General features: G+C 38.1%; 1 protein-coding gene across 12 annotated transcripts in view; it reads right to left on the bottom strand.

The window, feature by feature from the left end:
• TNS3 (tensin 3) overlaps positions 1 to 15,613 on the bottom strand; it is a 298,348-nt gene that overhangs the window by 93,007 nt on the left and 189,728 nt on the right. For 11 of the 12 annotated variants that reach the window (XM_041118287.1, XM_030041615.2, XM_030041617.2 and 8 more), the window contains 6 exons: positions 14,999 to 15,111; positions 13,806 to 13,866; positions 13,585 to 13,660; positions 9,669 to 9,798; positions 8,622 to 8,687; positions 5,797 to 5,901 (listed from right to left, as the gene is read on the bottom strand). In XM_041118287.1, the coding sequence (XP_040974221.1) occupies positions 5,797 to 5,901; positions 8,622 to 8,687; positions 9,669 to 9,798; positions 13,585 to 13,660; positions 13,806 to 13,866; positions 14,999 to 15,111 (551 nt within the window). The remainder of the gene's footprint in view (positions 1 to 5,796; positions 5,902 to 8,621; positions 8,688 to 9,668; positions 9,799 to 13,584; positions 13,661 to 13,805; positions 13,867 to 14,998; positions 15,112 to 15,613) is intronic. The other variant, XM_030041616.2, reaches the window with a different exon arrangement.

Here is a 15,613-nt window from a genome sequence, read left to right as displayed (position 1 = left end):
TTACGATCAATGCTGTATTGAGGATGTAAGGACGTAAGGAGGATGAGAGAGAGAATTACCTATTGCTGCACAAGTAGAAATGAAACCTTGTAATCCTGTTTGCATTCAATATTACTGACATACAAAAGAAACCATTTTATGTCAATTTATCTCCAACTCATTGTCAGCCTCATGATTAAGAAAGAAGACTAATCAGATTTAAAGTTTATATATATATAAAAAGAATATACAAAACTTAGAGAAATAGAAGACATAAGTTTCCTCAGAGAAAATCAATTAAAGGCAGACACTCCAAGGCATTCAGATACTGTTTCAAGCTGGCAGCATTTTATAGGGTAAATTTTTCTATTTTCTATAGATGTTTCTATTTTCACTGTCAAACAGAAAGAGGGGAAATTGTTGCAGGGCACCTCTTCATCCCTTCTAACAAATCTCTCTTTGTCTCAAAGAATACTGCATCCAGCTGGTAACTAAAAGCTGGAATTACCATTTATTCACTACCAATTTATCCTTCAGCTTCACTCACCAGAAATGGCATCAAACCCGCTGTTTTCTTTGGTAGGCATCTGCATTCCTGTTAAGGTACCAAAGCCAAGCAGTTTTGCCTCAGCCCTTGAGTTTTGCAATACTGAAGGGGCCCTCTGGGAAAACAAGTGTTTAACTACATGAGAGGGCACCTCCCTATTGAATAGCTATTTACTTTGGGTTGAAGAGGAGAAAAAATTTCAATACAAGTCAAACATCCCATCTAATCACATGACATGGGTACATACCAGAATGTTGGTTATTGCCTACCTGGAAACACTTCTCAGATACTTTCCTTTATGAAAATAAAAAGAGCAGGAGCAAACCAGTTTATAAATATTTGGCAATTTTTGACTAATTGGTGCTGATTACAGTTACAGAAGGTTAGAAAATTTGTAAAGCAACACTCTCAAGATAGAGGAATTTGGATTCACTCAGCCCTACCCTATTTGGCTTGAATTAAAAACATCCTTTTGTTTTCAAAGTTGTTTCTTTTCTAATTATCAAACACTGTTAAGCAAGCAAACCCACTTTGTTAGGAAACAAACAGTGAGGTTCTATTGAGAAAGATACTTAAGTCCCTGCCTTGCAAAGACTTGCTGAAAGTCCTTCTCTTGTCATTTTAAGCAATTTCTAACATGCGAGCATGTTCTTTTCTTTCCACAGACTGTAGAGCTGGCAGACAAAAGAGTGCGGAGGGATTTAGTGGTTGTTAAAATAGGTGAAACATCTTAAAATGGAACGCTGAACAAGAACCAGGTGCACTTCTGTTGCCAATCCACTGAATTCAGTCAAACTACAACAAATACTATTTTGGCCAACTATAACCTTTGATGCTTACCAGTTTTCTTTGTTAAAAAAACCAAACCAAACCAAAAAAATCCTGCATCTCAACTAACTGAATGCTGCACATGCAAATGGCAGTATAGCATCCCAGCCACACACATCCCACAGTCATCATCTTGAGACAGAGTTGTTCCTTCACAGTAGATTCATTCTCTCTCTAGAACAATCTTAGCGTGCTATCAGGATAATTAGAATAAACCTGAGATAAAGCAGCCACAGAGGGTGCAAAAGGAACAGCAGCAGTCATCTTTTCTTCCAATTATTCACCTTCTCTATCAAAACGAGTTTGTGCTCTTTGGCAATACATTTAATTTGCATTTTAACATCTCTGATTTTATTTTCAGAACACCTCAGAGCCTAGGCTTGTACCAGGATCCGCCAGTGGGTTCCACACAAACTGATGGTTCCTATCCAAATGGAAACTTGCATTTTCAGCAGGAGGGAAGTGTTTGTTTTAACAACACTATCTCTTACTCAATACGCCAAGTAATGATCCTGAAAATTATCATTGAGAACTAAAAAAACCCACCTCAACAAAAGACAAGTCAAACCTTTTCCATTTACCTCTTCCCTCTGGTCAGGGGTGGGGGGCTTTTTCAAAACTAGTTGTCATTTGGTATTTGAGAGAGAGAAACATTAGTAAGTATAAAGCATATGAAAAGTTTTTCAGGGAGTCGGAAGGGATTACTTGTTTGTTTCAACTTTCTGTTCCCATAGAAAACACTTCATCCTCATTTATCACTACTCCCCCTCTCCTTGCCCCAAATGCCATTAATTACAAGCAGTAATTGTTTTTACTCGGTTTTAATAATAGCAGTAGCTACTAAGCCCACATTAGTTTAGTCCATCACTTCACTTCAAACAACTCCCAAAATATTATCGTGAACAATCCCAATCCCCAAATTGGTCTAAATATAAAGGAGACGTGTATGACCTTAGCAATCGAGAGGAAAACAGCCAAGTGCGGCTGAAAGTATGCGAGCTACAATATCCAAGTTACAAACTGAAAAACATGATTATTAAGGGGAATTGGGATACATTTAAATCTCTTGACATAACAGAAAATACTACTCATTTGTGGCCACAGGTTGTATATCTTTGTGGTCAACTTGCTATTTTGCAGCAAATGAGCAACCTTTTGTAAATCCATACACATCTATTGTACAGTAAGTGATGCCTTAAGGCAAAAAAAAAAAAAAAAAAAAAAAAAAAAAAGTACTCAGCAAGATCAAGAGCCATTTCTGTTCCTTCTTGCCCACAACACACACACAAGACTTGATGAGTACCATGACTTTAAAACCACAAGGAAACCAATGGCAACTGTCTCAGACTTCTACATGGCAGTAGGAAGACCTTCTGCTTCTTGTGGTTCCCAATCTGACGCTTGACTGCATGCAGTGTAACAGAAATCTCTGTGCTAGGGTACTGCTCGAGGAGGAGGAAATCTGATACAAACTTAGAATTAGACATTTAATAAAATCTTCAGTCTATTACGGAGGACGATTAGTGCAATGCACAAGAAACACTTCCCATGGAATTGAAAGAGAAACAGCATTTATGAGAAGAAATTAAAATCACTTACTGCTTTACATTTGTCAAAATTCCTATACTGTTAAGAAGGAGGGATAAGGAACTAAATCCAGGGAGCAAACTGTCCAAAGACTGGCTATATTCAACACAAATGTACACAACCTTACTACCATCAAAGGGTTCAAGATAATTTAAAAGGCAATTGCTTCTGTCTGCAATACTGTATCATGCCAACAAACCAAGATACTTCGGGTACATTTTGTTTTTATCATGTCCTTTCATCTTTTGTTCTTTTGGTAACAAGGCCAAAGAGGTGTAGGATTTCAAAAGAGACATACTGCTTTCTTGTTCACTTCTAATTTTCCATTTTAACACATCAGCTTGGAAATGGCTATTCTGCACACAGCATACCTACAAAGCAAATCCTGTTCATTTCACAAAGCTCTGCTGTAGCCTTCCTGGCCACCTTGATCTGGAATTTCATAGGCAGGCATTTTTGAAATGAACAAAAAGGCGTATAACTGTAATACAGGAATCATCTGTCACACCCACATCTCCTATTATTCCTATCGAAATTCCTGTGGGAAAACAGGTACAAGTCAAACTGTGAAGACCGGTTCCCACATTAGGCTAGGAGTTTAACTTAACATGGAGTAGATCTGAAACAGACACTCTTTATGAGACTTCCCCTCATCTTAAACATACCACCACTGTTATGCAGACTTTCACATGCACCACATCTTGTACCTTCATCTTTTCTGAGGTACAGAAAAGATTTTCTCTCTGCCTTCAGGATTGTAGCTAAAGGCTTCAGACTCTAAGGTTTTTGACTTTGCTCGCTTTCTGGATGTGAAATCAGCATCTCCTCTTAGTGGTCTCTCACCTGTGGTGAAAACTAGGACTCAATACATCTTTTTAATGCAAAAGCATGATATTGAACCTCTGTAACAAACCATAAGAGAAGTCTGTCCTGGTGTTTATAAATCGTACGTAAAAGGAAGACCTAAAGCAAGCTACATTTACCTCAAGCAGCAGACTAAGCTTCCCTTTGTTTTGAGTGCAGATCTCTTTAAGAGAAAAATCTAGCTGTCCCCTGTGTATGTGCTTTAGCCCCTCCTGATCTTTTGCCCAGCCAATGCAGAGACAAATGCTCTGTCTGCAGTTTGGTTGAGCATCATAGGGTAACACCCTGCCTCTTAAATGCTTGCTTGAGAAAAAGAGTATCTGGATACATCTCATGTTCTTATGGTATATTCTCTGGCTTCAACTCTAGTGATTTCTCTGCAGATTCACAATAAGCTCAATAAATATGACATGTTAGCATAGATATGTTGTATCACAGGTAATTAAAAATATATCATGCACACAAATTACACACAAAAGCCTATTAAGTGGCACATGAGACTTCTGAACATCAGGGAAACAAGCTAATTGTACTTGTGAATGGTCTGTGATCAAGTCTTCTACAAGACACGAGCAGCATACAGTTCTGTATCTTCCAACAGTGTGCTGCCTACACATTTATCTCTGCTTTCAATTTCCTGTATCTACAATGCAATGCATAAGGATGGGAAGGTCAAATCCATCTATCCAATCAATCTTAGCAATTAAAAAATATTTGACATCAGTGCATTGCTTGCTGAGGGCTATGTATATACAAAGGAGGGGGAAAAGGATGGGGGGAAAAAAGGAAGCAAATGATATGGAAACATCCTGGGTAGAAATTGAGACATCTTCTTCAGCCAAGATTCAGTCTCTCTGATGTTACTCCTTCTAAAAGGCACTGCACAGTCTTATCCAACTATAAAGCCTCTGATGACTCCCTAAGGAGTGCTCTGCCTGCCCCAAGTAATGATGCCAAATGACTGTTCTCTTCCCCCCGCCCCCCGCTCTATTTTCCCCTAGTTCTCTGCAGATTGAAGTCTGCTGTGGATCGGGAAATAATCCTGTACAAGAGTGATACAGTGGAAAAAAGTCACAGCTCCCAGTCAATGCTTCTGCCCCTAAAACCCTCACCAATGTAGTCATTAGATGGTCAATGCTGAATTCAGATTACAAAAATCAATGTAAACTGAGCCTAGAGAGTGGCTAATTAAGTATTCTAACTCTACCTCTCTCTAATTTCATAACAGGAAAGTTGTAAAAACAAGAACTTTGGCATCCATTTAATAACTTCTCTCATGTTTTTACTTGCAGCATGTCAGGCTTGCATGTGCACTGAGGTGTGCAGACACCGGTGTGACATTCTGAGTCCTTACAGGAAAACTATATCCATCAAAAGCACAACATTCACTCAAGCAAAGCATTGGGAAAGCATCCACACTGGAGTCAGAATCTGAAGGTAGCTACTGGAGGCTTTCAACTCCTGCATATATCAGCAGATTACAGAAGAAAAATCTGAGAAATAAAAGGGCAATTTGGAAACAGGTAAATTTATGAGGGGAAATATGCAATATGCACATCCTTTGCTGTTTGTTTATCCGTAAATTTACAGTCTAGTGCACCTCCTGCAACACTCCAAATAACATAGTAAGCACTGAAGGCTACAAACTCACCACATCATTTTGCTGTTCTTAAAATTCTATATTAGGATTCCAACTAGAAGCTTTAGAACAAAAAATTTTTTGAGCAAATTTACAAATAATAAAGTAACTCGTACCAACCAGTTGTGTCTCAGTCCAGTTCAGTGCATTAACAAGAATCTCTCTTAAACAACTACTACAGCTTTCTTTCCATTAGAGCCACTAAAGCTAAATAGGGAAGGACAGACAGCTACTTAACACATCAGTGAAGTGGCATTAGGTTCAAGCAAATAAGCTCTCCTTCCTCCCTCGCAAAGGCTCTGGCACAGTTGCGAAAGGTTTTGCCTTGGTCTCATGTGATCAAATTACTCACCTTCCCCATCAGGGCTCATATTTTCGTAGGAATCCCAGCGTATTAGTGGGTCTGAGGTATTGTAATCAACTATGACTCCGTGGTCATTCTGAAGGTGTTCACATCCTAAAAAACAAACATCTGTTTGAGACCAAAAATTATCATCGCCACATTTGTAATGATATACACGCACAGATGCATGTGGCCTTCTGACAGAAGTTTGCTCCCAAACTGCAATACCATATTCTGAAATGTGACAAGCAGCAATAGGAGAAGAAAAGTTATCTAAACCAGCTAAAAAAAGCTTAATTTATGTTTCATTACAAGCAGAGAATTTTATCTTGAGCTTCTTGATTATGATGTAGCTCTGATAACTTGCATCAGCCCCTAAACACAACTAACACAGATGATCCACCCAGCCCTATAGTTAGGCACGATAAAACAAACAGCTTTTCAGAATGAAACCACAAGTATCTATAAAGAGATGGTAGTAAAGGAATGATAAAGACAGACACTGTTACAGATTATCATTCCAATACCAGAGCAACTTACCACTAAAGACGAATAGGGAGAGCTGAAAGCTGCCGCTCCGTGTCCCTCCCAGCTCCCCCAAGGTGCCAACCACACCGTTTGCATCCCCTCTCCAGGCTCCCGGCAGACCCCGAGCCTGGGCAGCCTGCGTTCAATGGGTTTGGCTGCACTTAAGTACGCTCTGCCAAACATACCTGGAATTTTCAGCAGTAACCCACGTTTTTGTGCCCTTAATGAGGCATAAGATAATACTCAGCTTTTAAATGTATACTGTGAGGAATTTAGGTGTGGCCCAGTGATTCAAAAGCAAAGCACAGGCATCAAGAACTCATGACCTTGGACTTGGCTTTGACACCGACACAAATGAAATCGGCTTTCTGCCTTTGCTCCTCTAGATTAGCAAACAAAGAAATCCTCAGTTACCAACTCTCCGGCTGTGTCTGCAGAAGCAAGTCCTACTGTAAATTGTTCTAAAGCAGCAGAGTGTTATGCACATGCTGTGACTTTCAAAACAAGGATAGTTAAAATTAGAAGGACAAGAATGGTATGGTCCTGTACCTTTTTATGCAGACAGGAAAAAGCCGTCTGTAGAGAGTTTCTGTGATGACGTTTGTCACAAGGCAAATTTATGAAGTTTGTTACCTAAACATTTAGGTATCTCATCCTCTTGGCAAGTGTATTCTTTCTTAAAAACTGTATCACAGTCAGTTATTTTCTAGAATACTGTGTCCAGTTTCGAGCTACACAATAGGAGAAAGATATGAATAAAGCAAAGCAAGTTCAGGGGAGGGCAACCAGGGTGGTCAGGACTGAAGGACTTGCCCTGTGAGGAAAGGCTGAGGGACCAGGGCTTCTTCAGTCTGGAGATGAGATGGTCTTGGGGGGGAACCTGACAGCAGCCCCCCCAGGGCCATGGGGCAGACAGAGCCAGGTGGGAGCAAGGTGGAAGGACAACAAGCAACAGGCATAAGTTGAATCTAGAGAAGGTTAGAGTCAATATAAGGAAAAAATAAATCCACTGTGAGGACAGTCGGACATTGGAACAGTCTGCCCATTGAGGTTGTGAAGTCTCCATCCTTGGAGGTTTTCGAGATTTGACTGGACAAAGCTCTGGGCAATCTGGTCCGATCTCGGAGATGACCCTGCTTTCAGGAGGAGGATGGACTAGAGATACCCTGCATTTATTCTATGATTCTATAACATTTTCAGATATGGAAAAGGCATTTTGCAGAAATTGTAAAGAAGTATTTCAAGGTGAACTCTTCTTCCTAGCCAATTAATCCCCTAGATAGCAATTGAATACAAATTTCCAGTTACTTAGAACCTTACTTTCCAACAACTTGGAGCCTGCTAAAAAACACACCTCTGATTTGCCATCTAAGGAAGGGAGACTTGAAAAATTTTTTATCCTTTTTCAGGCACGTCAGCTGGCCTCTCTTCATGCATTTACTATCCAGAAATGTTTAGAACAAGCTAGACAAATTTATTTATAAAACTGTTTTTCGTATATGGCTTTCCAACAGGGCAAGTGAGATCTTCATGTTCAGCTGGACAGAATCCAACTTCTTACTGGCTGCTACTACAAGTTTCTAAGTGATCGAACTGGTGGAAAAAAAAAAGGAAAACATGCAATTCACAGGACACTGAATGGGAATATGTATGAGACAGTTAAGAATATTTGGTTTTCATTCAGTCTCAGGCAGAATCCATACTTTTCGGGACACCATAAAATGAGCAAGAACACATCCATTAACAGAATTAAACTGCACTATTTCTTATTGCAGGTCGTAATTATCTATGATCTTAGACATATTACAATAGAATTCTGGAGGCATACAGGATAAACCCTACAAGTCCACTTCAGAGCAGAAGCATTTTCAACAAAACTATAGCTATATACCTTTACCCTAAAATGAAGACAGTCCAGACTTCACCACTGCAAACGTAATCAATTATGACAACATCTAAACAAGATTATGGGATAGGGCACTGCTGTCCCTTATGCCGGGCCAAGCTACCTATACTATGTATGTTTTACACTGATTCACAAATGTTTTCTGCTAGTCATCAGCAACTGTTCTGGTATAGTTTTAAAACAAAATCTGATCGCTCCTGCTGATGTAAATGCAGAGTCTTCATTAAATTTTTCAAATTTAAACCAGTAACTCTATTACATATTTTAACAGTAAAGTTGAACTTCAGATCTTCTACAAAAGAAGTGGAATAAAAAAAGGAAAAAAGGAGTTTTTAAAAAGATACAGATTTCAATGTGGTTTGTTTTCAAACTAATCATATTTTTCCTTCTGTATACTCACCTTGAATTTTCTCTGGAGTTCCTGAAAACACTAATTCCACTTTGCCGTAATCAGGGAAACGGTCATCTGAAAACAAAGGATAGTATTTCAGCAATCTATCTCCCAGGAAAGCAGTTCCAAGGCATTCAGAAATCAGGATTCTCTATAGCTATTAATACACATACCCTCGTCACTCTTCAGTTCTCACTTGCAATTTAGCAATTTGCTTCTAAAAGAGCCACATTCTTTGCCCCACACATTCTTCAGAAAAGCCCACATAAGCATCAGTTGGAGTTTTGTTTACTTCCAAGAACAGTCAAAAGCAGAAGAGAGTTCCCAAACCTCTCTCTAGATAGACATGGCTGCCTTTGGTTTTAAAGGAGAACACACCCAGGAGCAAACTAAAATTGTTCCCTATATTGGCTAAACTGCAACACTTGACCACAAAACTTTTGTGTAGCCACATGTTGCAGGAAAATAAGTTTGATTTTAGTTTGCTACTAACGTAGGGTGAGGGAGTTGCAATCCTGCATATAAATATAAAACTGAAGTAATAATACAAAGACTAGCACCACATGTTTTTAAATGTGTCTCAAAACTTTGCCTCCATTTTTGGATATTCTGAAGCATATTAAAAGATCCCCATACTCAAGCAGACTAGGTCACAAACACAGTATCGGACTTTGTGACTCTCTTCATCAGCCAAAAAAGGGATTGGCTTAGCTCATCTTATTTCCTGTAATGGTGACTAACAGAGTCACCATTTTAAACCAATGTCTGTTGTTTTTACAGATGTGAGAGGGGGTGACAAGGACTATGTAAGAGCATCTGAATTATTCTGACAGGTTAACTCACTTGAAGAGCTTTTCTTCTCGTTAGGGGTTTACCTGTGTTACATGCTATGAGTTAACTAACACAAAGCAGTCTCCCTTTCCCTAAAAATAGGGACGGAAAAAAAACCCCAAGACTCCTTTTGAAAACAGGTCCTGAAGATGATCATCCCATGCACAGGCACACACATGCACCCCTGCACACATACGCATCCAACCAACCACAGAAGGCAAGTACCTTTGTTGGCATTGTCCAAATCCTCTTTGCCAAACACCAGGCCATGTCCTTGAATAGCTCCAGTGTGAAACTGAAGGCGAAAAACCACATCACGAGTAGCTGACCGGTATTTTTTGTGATAACACTTCAGCTGCAGAGAGAGAGAGAGAGGAAGTAATTTCTTACAAATCCGAACAAACGTGTGTATATGCGTTAGTTGCTAAGTAAAGCAGCCACAGCGCAATTTACTGCAGACACCTCTGATGTTGTAACAAGCAGAGTATGCATTATTCAATCCTTTAAAATTATACAGGCCCAAGGCAAGATACTTCTGGATGTGTAAAAATAATAATTACTATTTTCATCACTATCAGTCACCAATCAGTAGATTATGATTCAGAATCACAACATTTGTCAGTACAATGTTGGAATGCTGACTTGTATCCATACTTCTTCACGGTACCAAATTAATGTAAAACTGACTTAGAGCACACCCATTTCAAAATAACTGAAGAATATACAGAGTTTTTAGAAGCAAGCCTGCAAGCTGATTACATCTATTTTAGGACTTTTTAAAAACCTACTCTAGTGATGATAGGATCTTGTTTTATGTTACTGTGGGAAGTTGGTAGTATTTTTGACACCTTGTCTAGAACAACAGAGAACTCTGTAAAAATAACACCTAGTGTGAATTTCAGCAGCTAAAGGCGAACACAATACACCTACTCTCTAACACCACCTTCCCTTAGACCTATGGATATTTTGCCTACCAATTCTCTGAGTCAACTGTAATACAAAGCCACTCAGCATTCTTATAAGAATACATAAAAATTTTGGTAACCTTAGTCACAAGACTGAAAATTTTATATTATCCTGATGATATCAGGATTTTATGATAAAGCAGATGTTACTGAAATGCATTAAAAAAAACCCAACAAAAATCACCTTTTTAAAGGCAGACTGAGAAAAGCATTCTAGACAGAAAATACTGAGTAACTGAAGAGCAGTTATTCAAACTGAAGTAATACAAGAAAGATGTAGGGATTTAAGAGGGATGCTTCTGAAAGTCAGGACTAAAACACAGTTAGGAAATTCTCCTCTCTACAGGATTTGAAAAATCTAACATAAGCTGTTGCTCTTTACCTTTCATTATAGTAACCCCATGATGTCTTAAATTCCAGAAGTTAATCAGCCCTGACCATATACATGGCACATAGGACAACTTCTGAAATATTTCAGCCCATATACCACAGATGGGTTTTTTCAGGTATTCTCTACGCAAACCACATATTCCTAACCCTTTATAAAGGCTGAGAGATTCTCTATGCAAGTAAGCATTATTTTATCTGAAAGTGAAGATTTGGGGTTGTTTCTGTTTTTTAAAAGAGAATCCCCTACAGCATAGTGGTAATACCAGGTAAAATAATATTTGCTTCTCATTTTAAACAGTGCTTTACACCCACTAAAACTAACACAGTGTACAAACCCCTAGTTATTGAAGGGATCTATTTCCTTTTAGTCCAATCACAACTACCAGCATCATTACGCTAGAACCATGGCCATAAGTCAGTGCCTTAAATTACCGAAATACAAGGTAGGGGGAACAGACTGCTGATTCAAGAGTAAACGCTCATTCTCCACTATGCCCAGCAGCTCTATGTAAAGGCAAAACACCATCATAAAGGATGAAACCTGCAAGTTTGCCTGGAAGTGAAAAATGGACAGCAAGGGGATTAAGAGAGCCCCTGATGAGAGATATTAGAATTAACCTGCTCCAAAATGTATAACTGGTCTGAAAGTAACTGTGATAAGTTTTTTCAAGCTTCTTTTTGCTCACATAATATAATTAAATAGAATTAAGACCCTCTTTAAGGTTATGTATGTTCCTCCACAATTTTGCCTTAAAAACATAAACTTCTTTAGCTGTTTAAACAATCACATTATTTTTACATGTGGATCATAGATGAGAGTTCCTGAAGATGCAGAAGACTAAATACCTGAACAACACATTTTATCCTCCAACTTGTCAAGAGTTCTGGCTTCACACAGTTGCTGGATTTACTCAGAATCTACTGAGTTTTGCATAACCGTGTTTATAAAAATGCTAAATCTGGGTCAGTTCAGAGAACTACGCAGCTCCTGCTTCTTTCTACTTTCTAATTCAACGTAACAGCCTTGAATAATTTTAACTCAGCGTATCCTGAACAACTTATTTATATAGAATTCTAATTGTTCATGAAAATCTGGCCTCTCTTACAATCAGTAACAGTGTACATCTATATCCAGGACACCAAAAAAATCTTTTAATGCTCAGTATACCTAATAAGCTTTCAATGAAGTCTGAGCTTAACTTTGAATTCAGACTACCTTCTGATGCCATATTCAGGAATTAATGCAACCACTGTAACATACTGGGAAATACCTATGTGCATTTAACAGACGTCAGTGCAGCTTTCCAACAGCTGTGGCAGTGCCGTATCACCACATACTATTCACATTGCATTAACAAATTCTCTAAACCAAAGACAAGCAAGTGTATTATTATTTTTTTTTTAAACCCATGCACTTCAAGTGCTTAAACCTTTTGGTGTCAGAGGCGGAACACCCTATAGATTTTTCTTTTTCCTGAAACCACTGATGCTTTTGCTTAGAAATAGTAAAAAAGAAATTCAAAACTGAAGAGAAGTCTTTGTTTAGGAAATACTATCATGCTGAATAAGATGTTGCCTTGCTCAGAAGAATTACCTCCAATAATAGCATGGGATTAATGAAGTTGATCTCTTTTAAAATGATGCAAGCATTACTGAAAGGCTATGTGCTCATTTTTCATGTTAAACACACATTTCAGAGACACTGAATTTGTCTCAGACCAATTTCTTTTGTGATCTATTCCACTTCCTTAGGCACCAACAGTCCTCCGATGAGTAACAAATCTTCCTGAATTTGAAACTGTCCCAAACCTCCAGAGTATACCAATTTGTAACAGTATATTTAAATTTTTTTTCTCCATTTTTCAGTGAAAAAAGAAAGAACAATATACTAAGCTGAATGGGGAGGGGAAGTAGGAAAGTGAGAAGGAGGAAGGATAATAAAAAAGATTATTTAAAAGAAAAAAGAAAAAAAAAAAAGAATCTGATACCAGGGACCACTTACATGGAGGTCCAACATTTCTCAAAGTAGTACACAAAATAAAAAAACCATTCTGAAGCCTACTAGCAATAGACCAGGAATACTTTCTGACAGTACTTCCCCCCACCATTCACTCCACATGTTCTTCTGGCCTCTTAGTTTAACAAATTGAAAGGCAACTACCTTTCTTTACTTTCTCTGTGCATAACTGTGTATGACAAGCAAGAGAGAAAGCAGAGAGATTTAAAATGATAGTGCTGCAATTCAATCATAGTTACACTTTGCACACAGGGAATTACACACGCTATATTAACCCGTATAGATTGCTTTGTAAATACTGCATGTGCTTGTTGAATCAGAAAGCTTTTATTTGGTATCACACCTTTTTGAGTCCCAAAACAAATCAGAATTAGTTAGGTATTTTCTTTACAGCATAGAGTTTTACAATTGTGCACGTTGCCTGCCAAGTTACAGGACAAGGGTATTTTAATGCCTAGTTACAAATACTCCCCAAAGCAATTTTTATAAAGAAAATAGCAACACAGGCCTTACTGTACTTGGTGATGCTATGAAATGGGAATGCTGAGAGCAATTGTTTCGGCTCCTAAAAACCTTCTAGTTTGAGTTTTATAGGAATTTTGATTCCTATAAAACTCAAGGTTGATGACTAAATAAACTTAATAACCTATTTTGTAGTATGTCTGCAACCATTTGCTCAATTTATTTTTTTTACAAGAACGCAAAACAGGTCAGAGACTGTAAACTAAATGGCACAGTACTAGATTTTCATTCCATACAATTAACTTACCATAATATCTCCCTTCAAAAGCTGGGCAGGGTCTATAGCAATGCAGATCCGGCTTTGATTTTCTGGCCCTATGCTACTTAACAGGAGAGAAAAGAAAAATAAAATTTACGGTTGAAAGAAACAAAAAAACAAAAAAAAAAAAGAACAGAAGACTATGTTATTCTGCAATTATGAGAATTAAAACCTGGATTCAAACGTAAAGGAAACTGCTTACGACTTACTATATTCCAGATGTATAAACTGGTTGCATAGCCTGGTATAACTTCAGAAAAGGCCGGCAAGCTGAAGAGAAGTCAAGAGAAAAGACTGTTTTGTAATTATTTTCCTTTATCTAAATATTACAACTAGGAAGCTTCACGCTCATCCAGACTGAGCGAAGTAGCACACAAGTGGCATAATGTTGACTGTCAAAATATCCGTCAAAGCAAAACTGGCTTTGACAGATTCATTTCCCCCCCCCAAAAGTTTTTGATTATATTTTATGAAAAAGTAACTTTTTCCTGATCTTCAGACTAGTTCTGAATTGGGCAGGAAGGAATTTTAAAGGATTCCGGTAAGGAAAGAAAGAGGGAACACTGCTCCTTATAAAATGTCTGTCTGCCTGCCTGCCCACTTTTTCTGCAGGAAAACAAAATTATTAAGGGAAAAACGAGAATGGCCGAAACAAAACAAAACAAACCACCAAACCCCAAAACAAAATAAAAAGAATTTTCAAAATTAAGCAAAATATTTGATCTACAGTTTTCTTTCAAAACTAGTGAGTCCCTTAAATTTCTTACTACAACAAACAATACCTTGTCTTTATCGAAGTAGTTGTTTTAGACATAAAAGCAGATTAAACGACAATGAGAATGCAGCATTGCAAATTCATGCTGATGACATTTCAAAAGACAGGTGCTATTTAACTCTCAGATGATAAAAGTACAGTTACGCTCCTTTATTATACTCTAGCACAACATGCTGGTTTAGCATTTTAATTTTAAAGCCACTTATTATGGCAGGCCACCTTAGAAGCACACCATATCCAAATGGCTTTTCTACAGAAAATCCAATCTCAAAACAGAAAAGAGATTGTATTTCTGATTATGTTTATTTCCTAAGCAAGGAGGAAATTACTCTGAAACCTGACCAGGTTCTCAGCTCTTTTCCAAGGAGTGGGATCACAACTGTTCAGAAACTAGGCAGACATGAATAGCATCAACTCTTCATTTAACAAAGGACAAGAATTTTATTTCACCTGCTGTAATTTTTACTCTTAGGATTCTCTTCTTCTGGGTCATGTTTTTCTGGAACATTTGGACTGCTATCAAGGAGCATCAACTCTACTTTGAGATTCACGCAGGCTTTCTAGAAAGCTCCAAAATGAAACAAGACTTTGAGCCTACACTTGGATAGGAAAAGTTAGGTACTTTACCTCCCCCAGCATCGAAGCTTGGGATGCCATGAAGGATAACATAGTGCAGGAAAAGAGGGGTTGCATTCATTTTCACAGATCCAGATAGAAGGCCACTTAAGAATTGCACATATCTAAAAATACAAAGTTTATCTGAATTAGATAAAACCAGTAATGCAACTGTATCAGGGAAATACATTCTTTACACATTAATATTTCTAGGCCATGGGTACTGAATAATATTGTGACATTACACATGACTCCGAAAGAATAATCTTCACAAAACAGCATGAAAAGACACTTTAATTTACCACTTCATTAAATCCATGGCTGTTACGTGGCTATCGTTGATGTCTTCCTTTTAGTTATTTACGTCACTGCTCTAAGAAAGAAAGAAACTAGCAGAGACAGTAAAGTCAATCATTTTGGTATATATTTCTAGTTCCAACTGAAGGTCTCAGTTGGCTTTCACAGCAGCGTGACATGGGTTGCACCTCATCTACAGTGAAGCGCACTTCATTAAAACAAGAGCAAGAAGTGCCCTTGGTCAGAAATCTTAGCGTTAAGGCCAATGCAGGCAAATAACATCTTCATAACGAGAAGTGATCTCCTTCAGTACCAAACAGAGGAAAACTA

This window comes from Aquila chrysaetos, chromosome 18 (assembly GCF_900496995.4).
Source record: "Aquila chrysaetos chrysaetos chromosome 18, bAquChr1.4, whole genome shotgun sequence".
In the NCBI taxonomy this organism is placed as follows: Eukaryota; Metazoa; Chordata; class Aves; order Accipitriformes; family Accipitridae; genus Aquila; species Aquila chrysaetos.
Note: the sequence above shows the minus strand (reverse complement) of the source record. Positions and strands in the feature narration are given on the sequence as shown.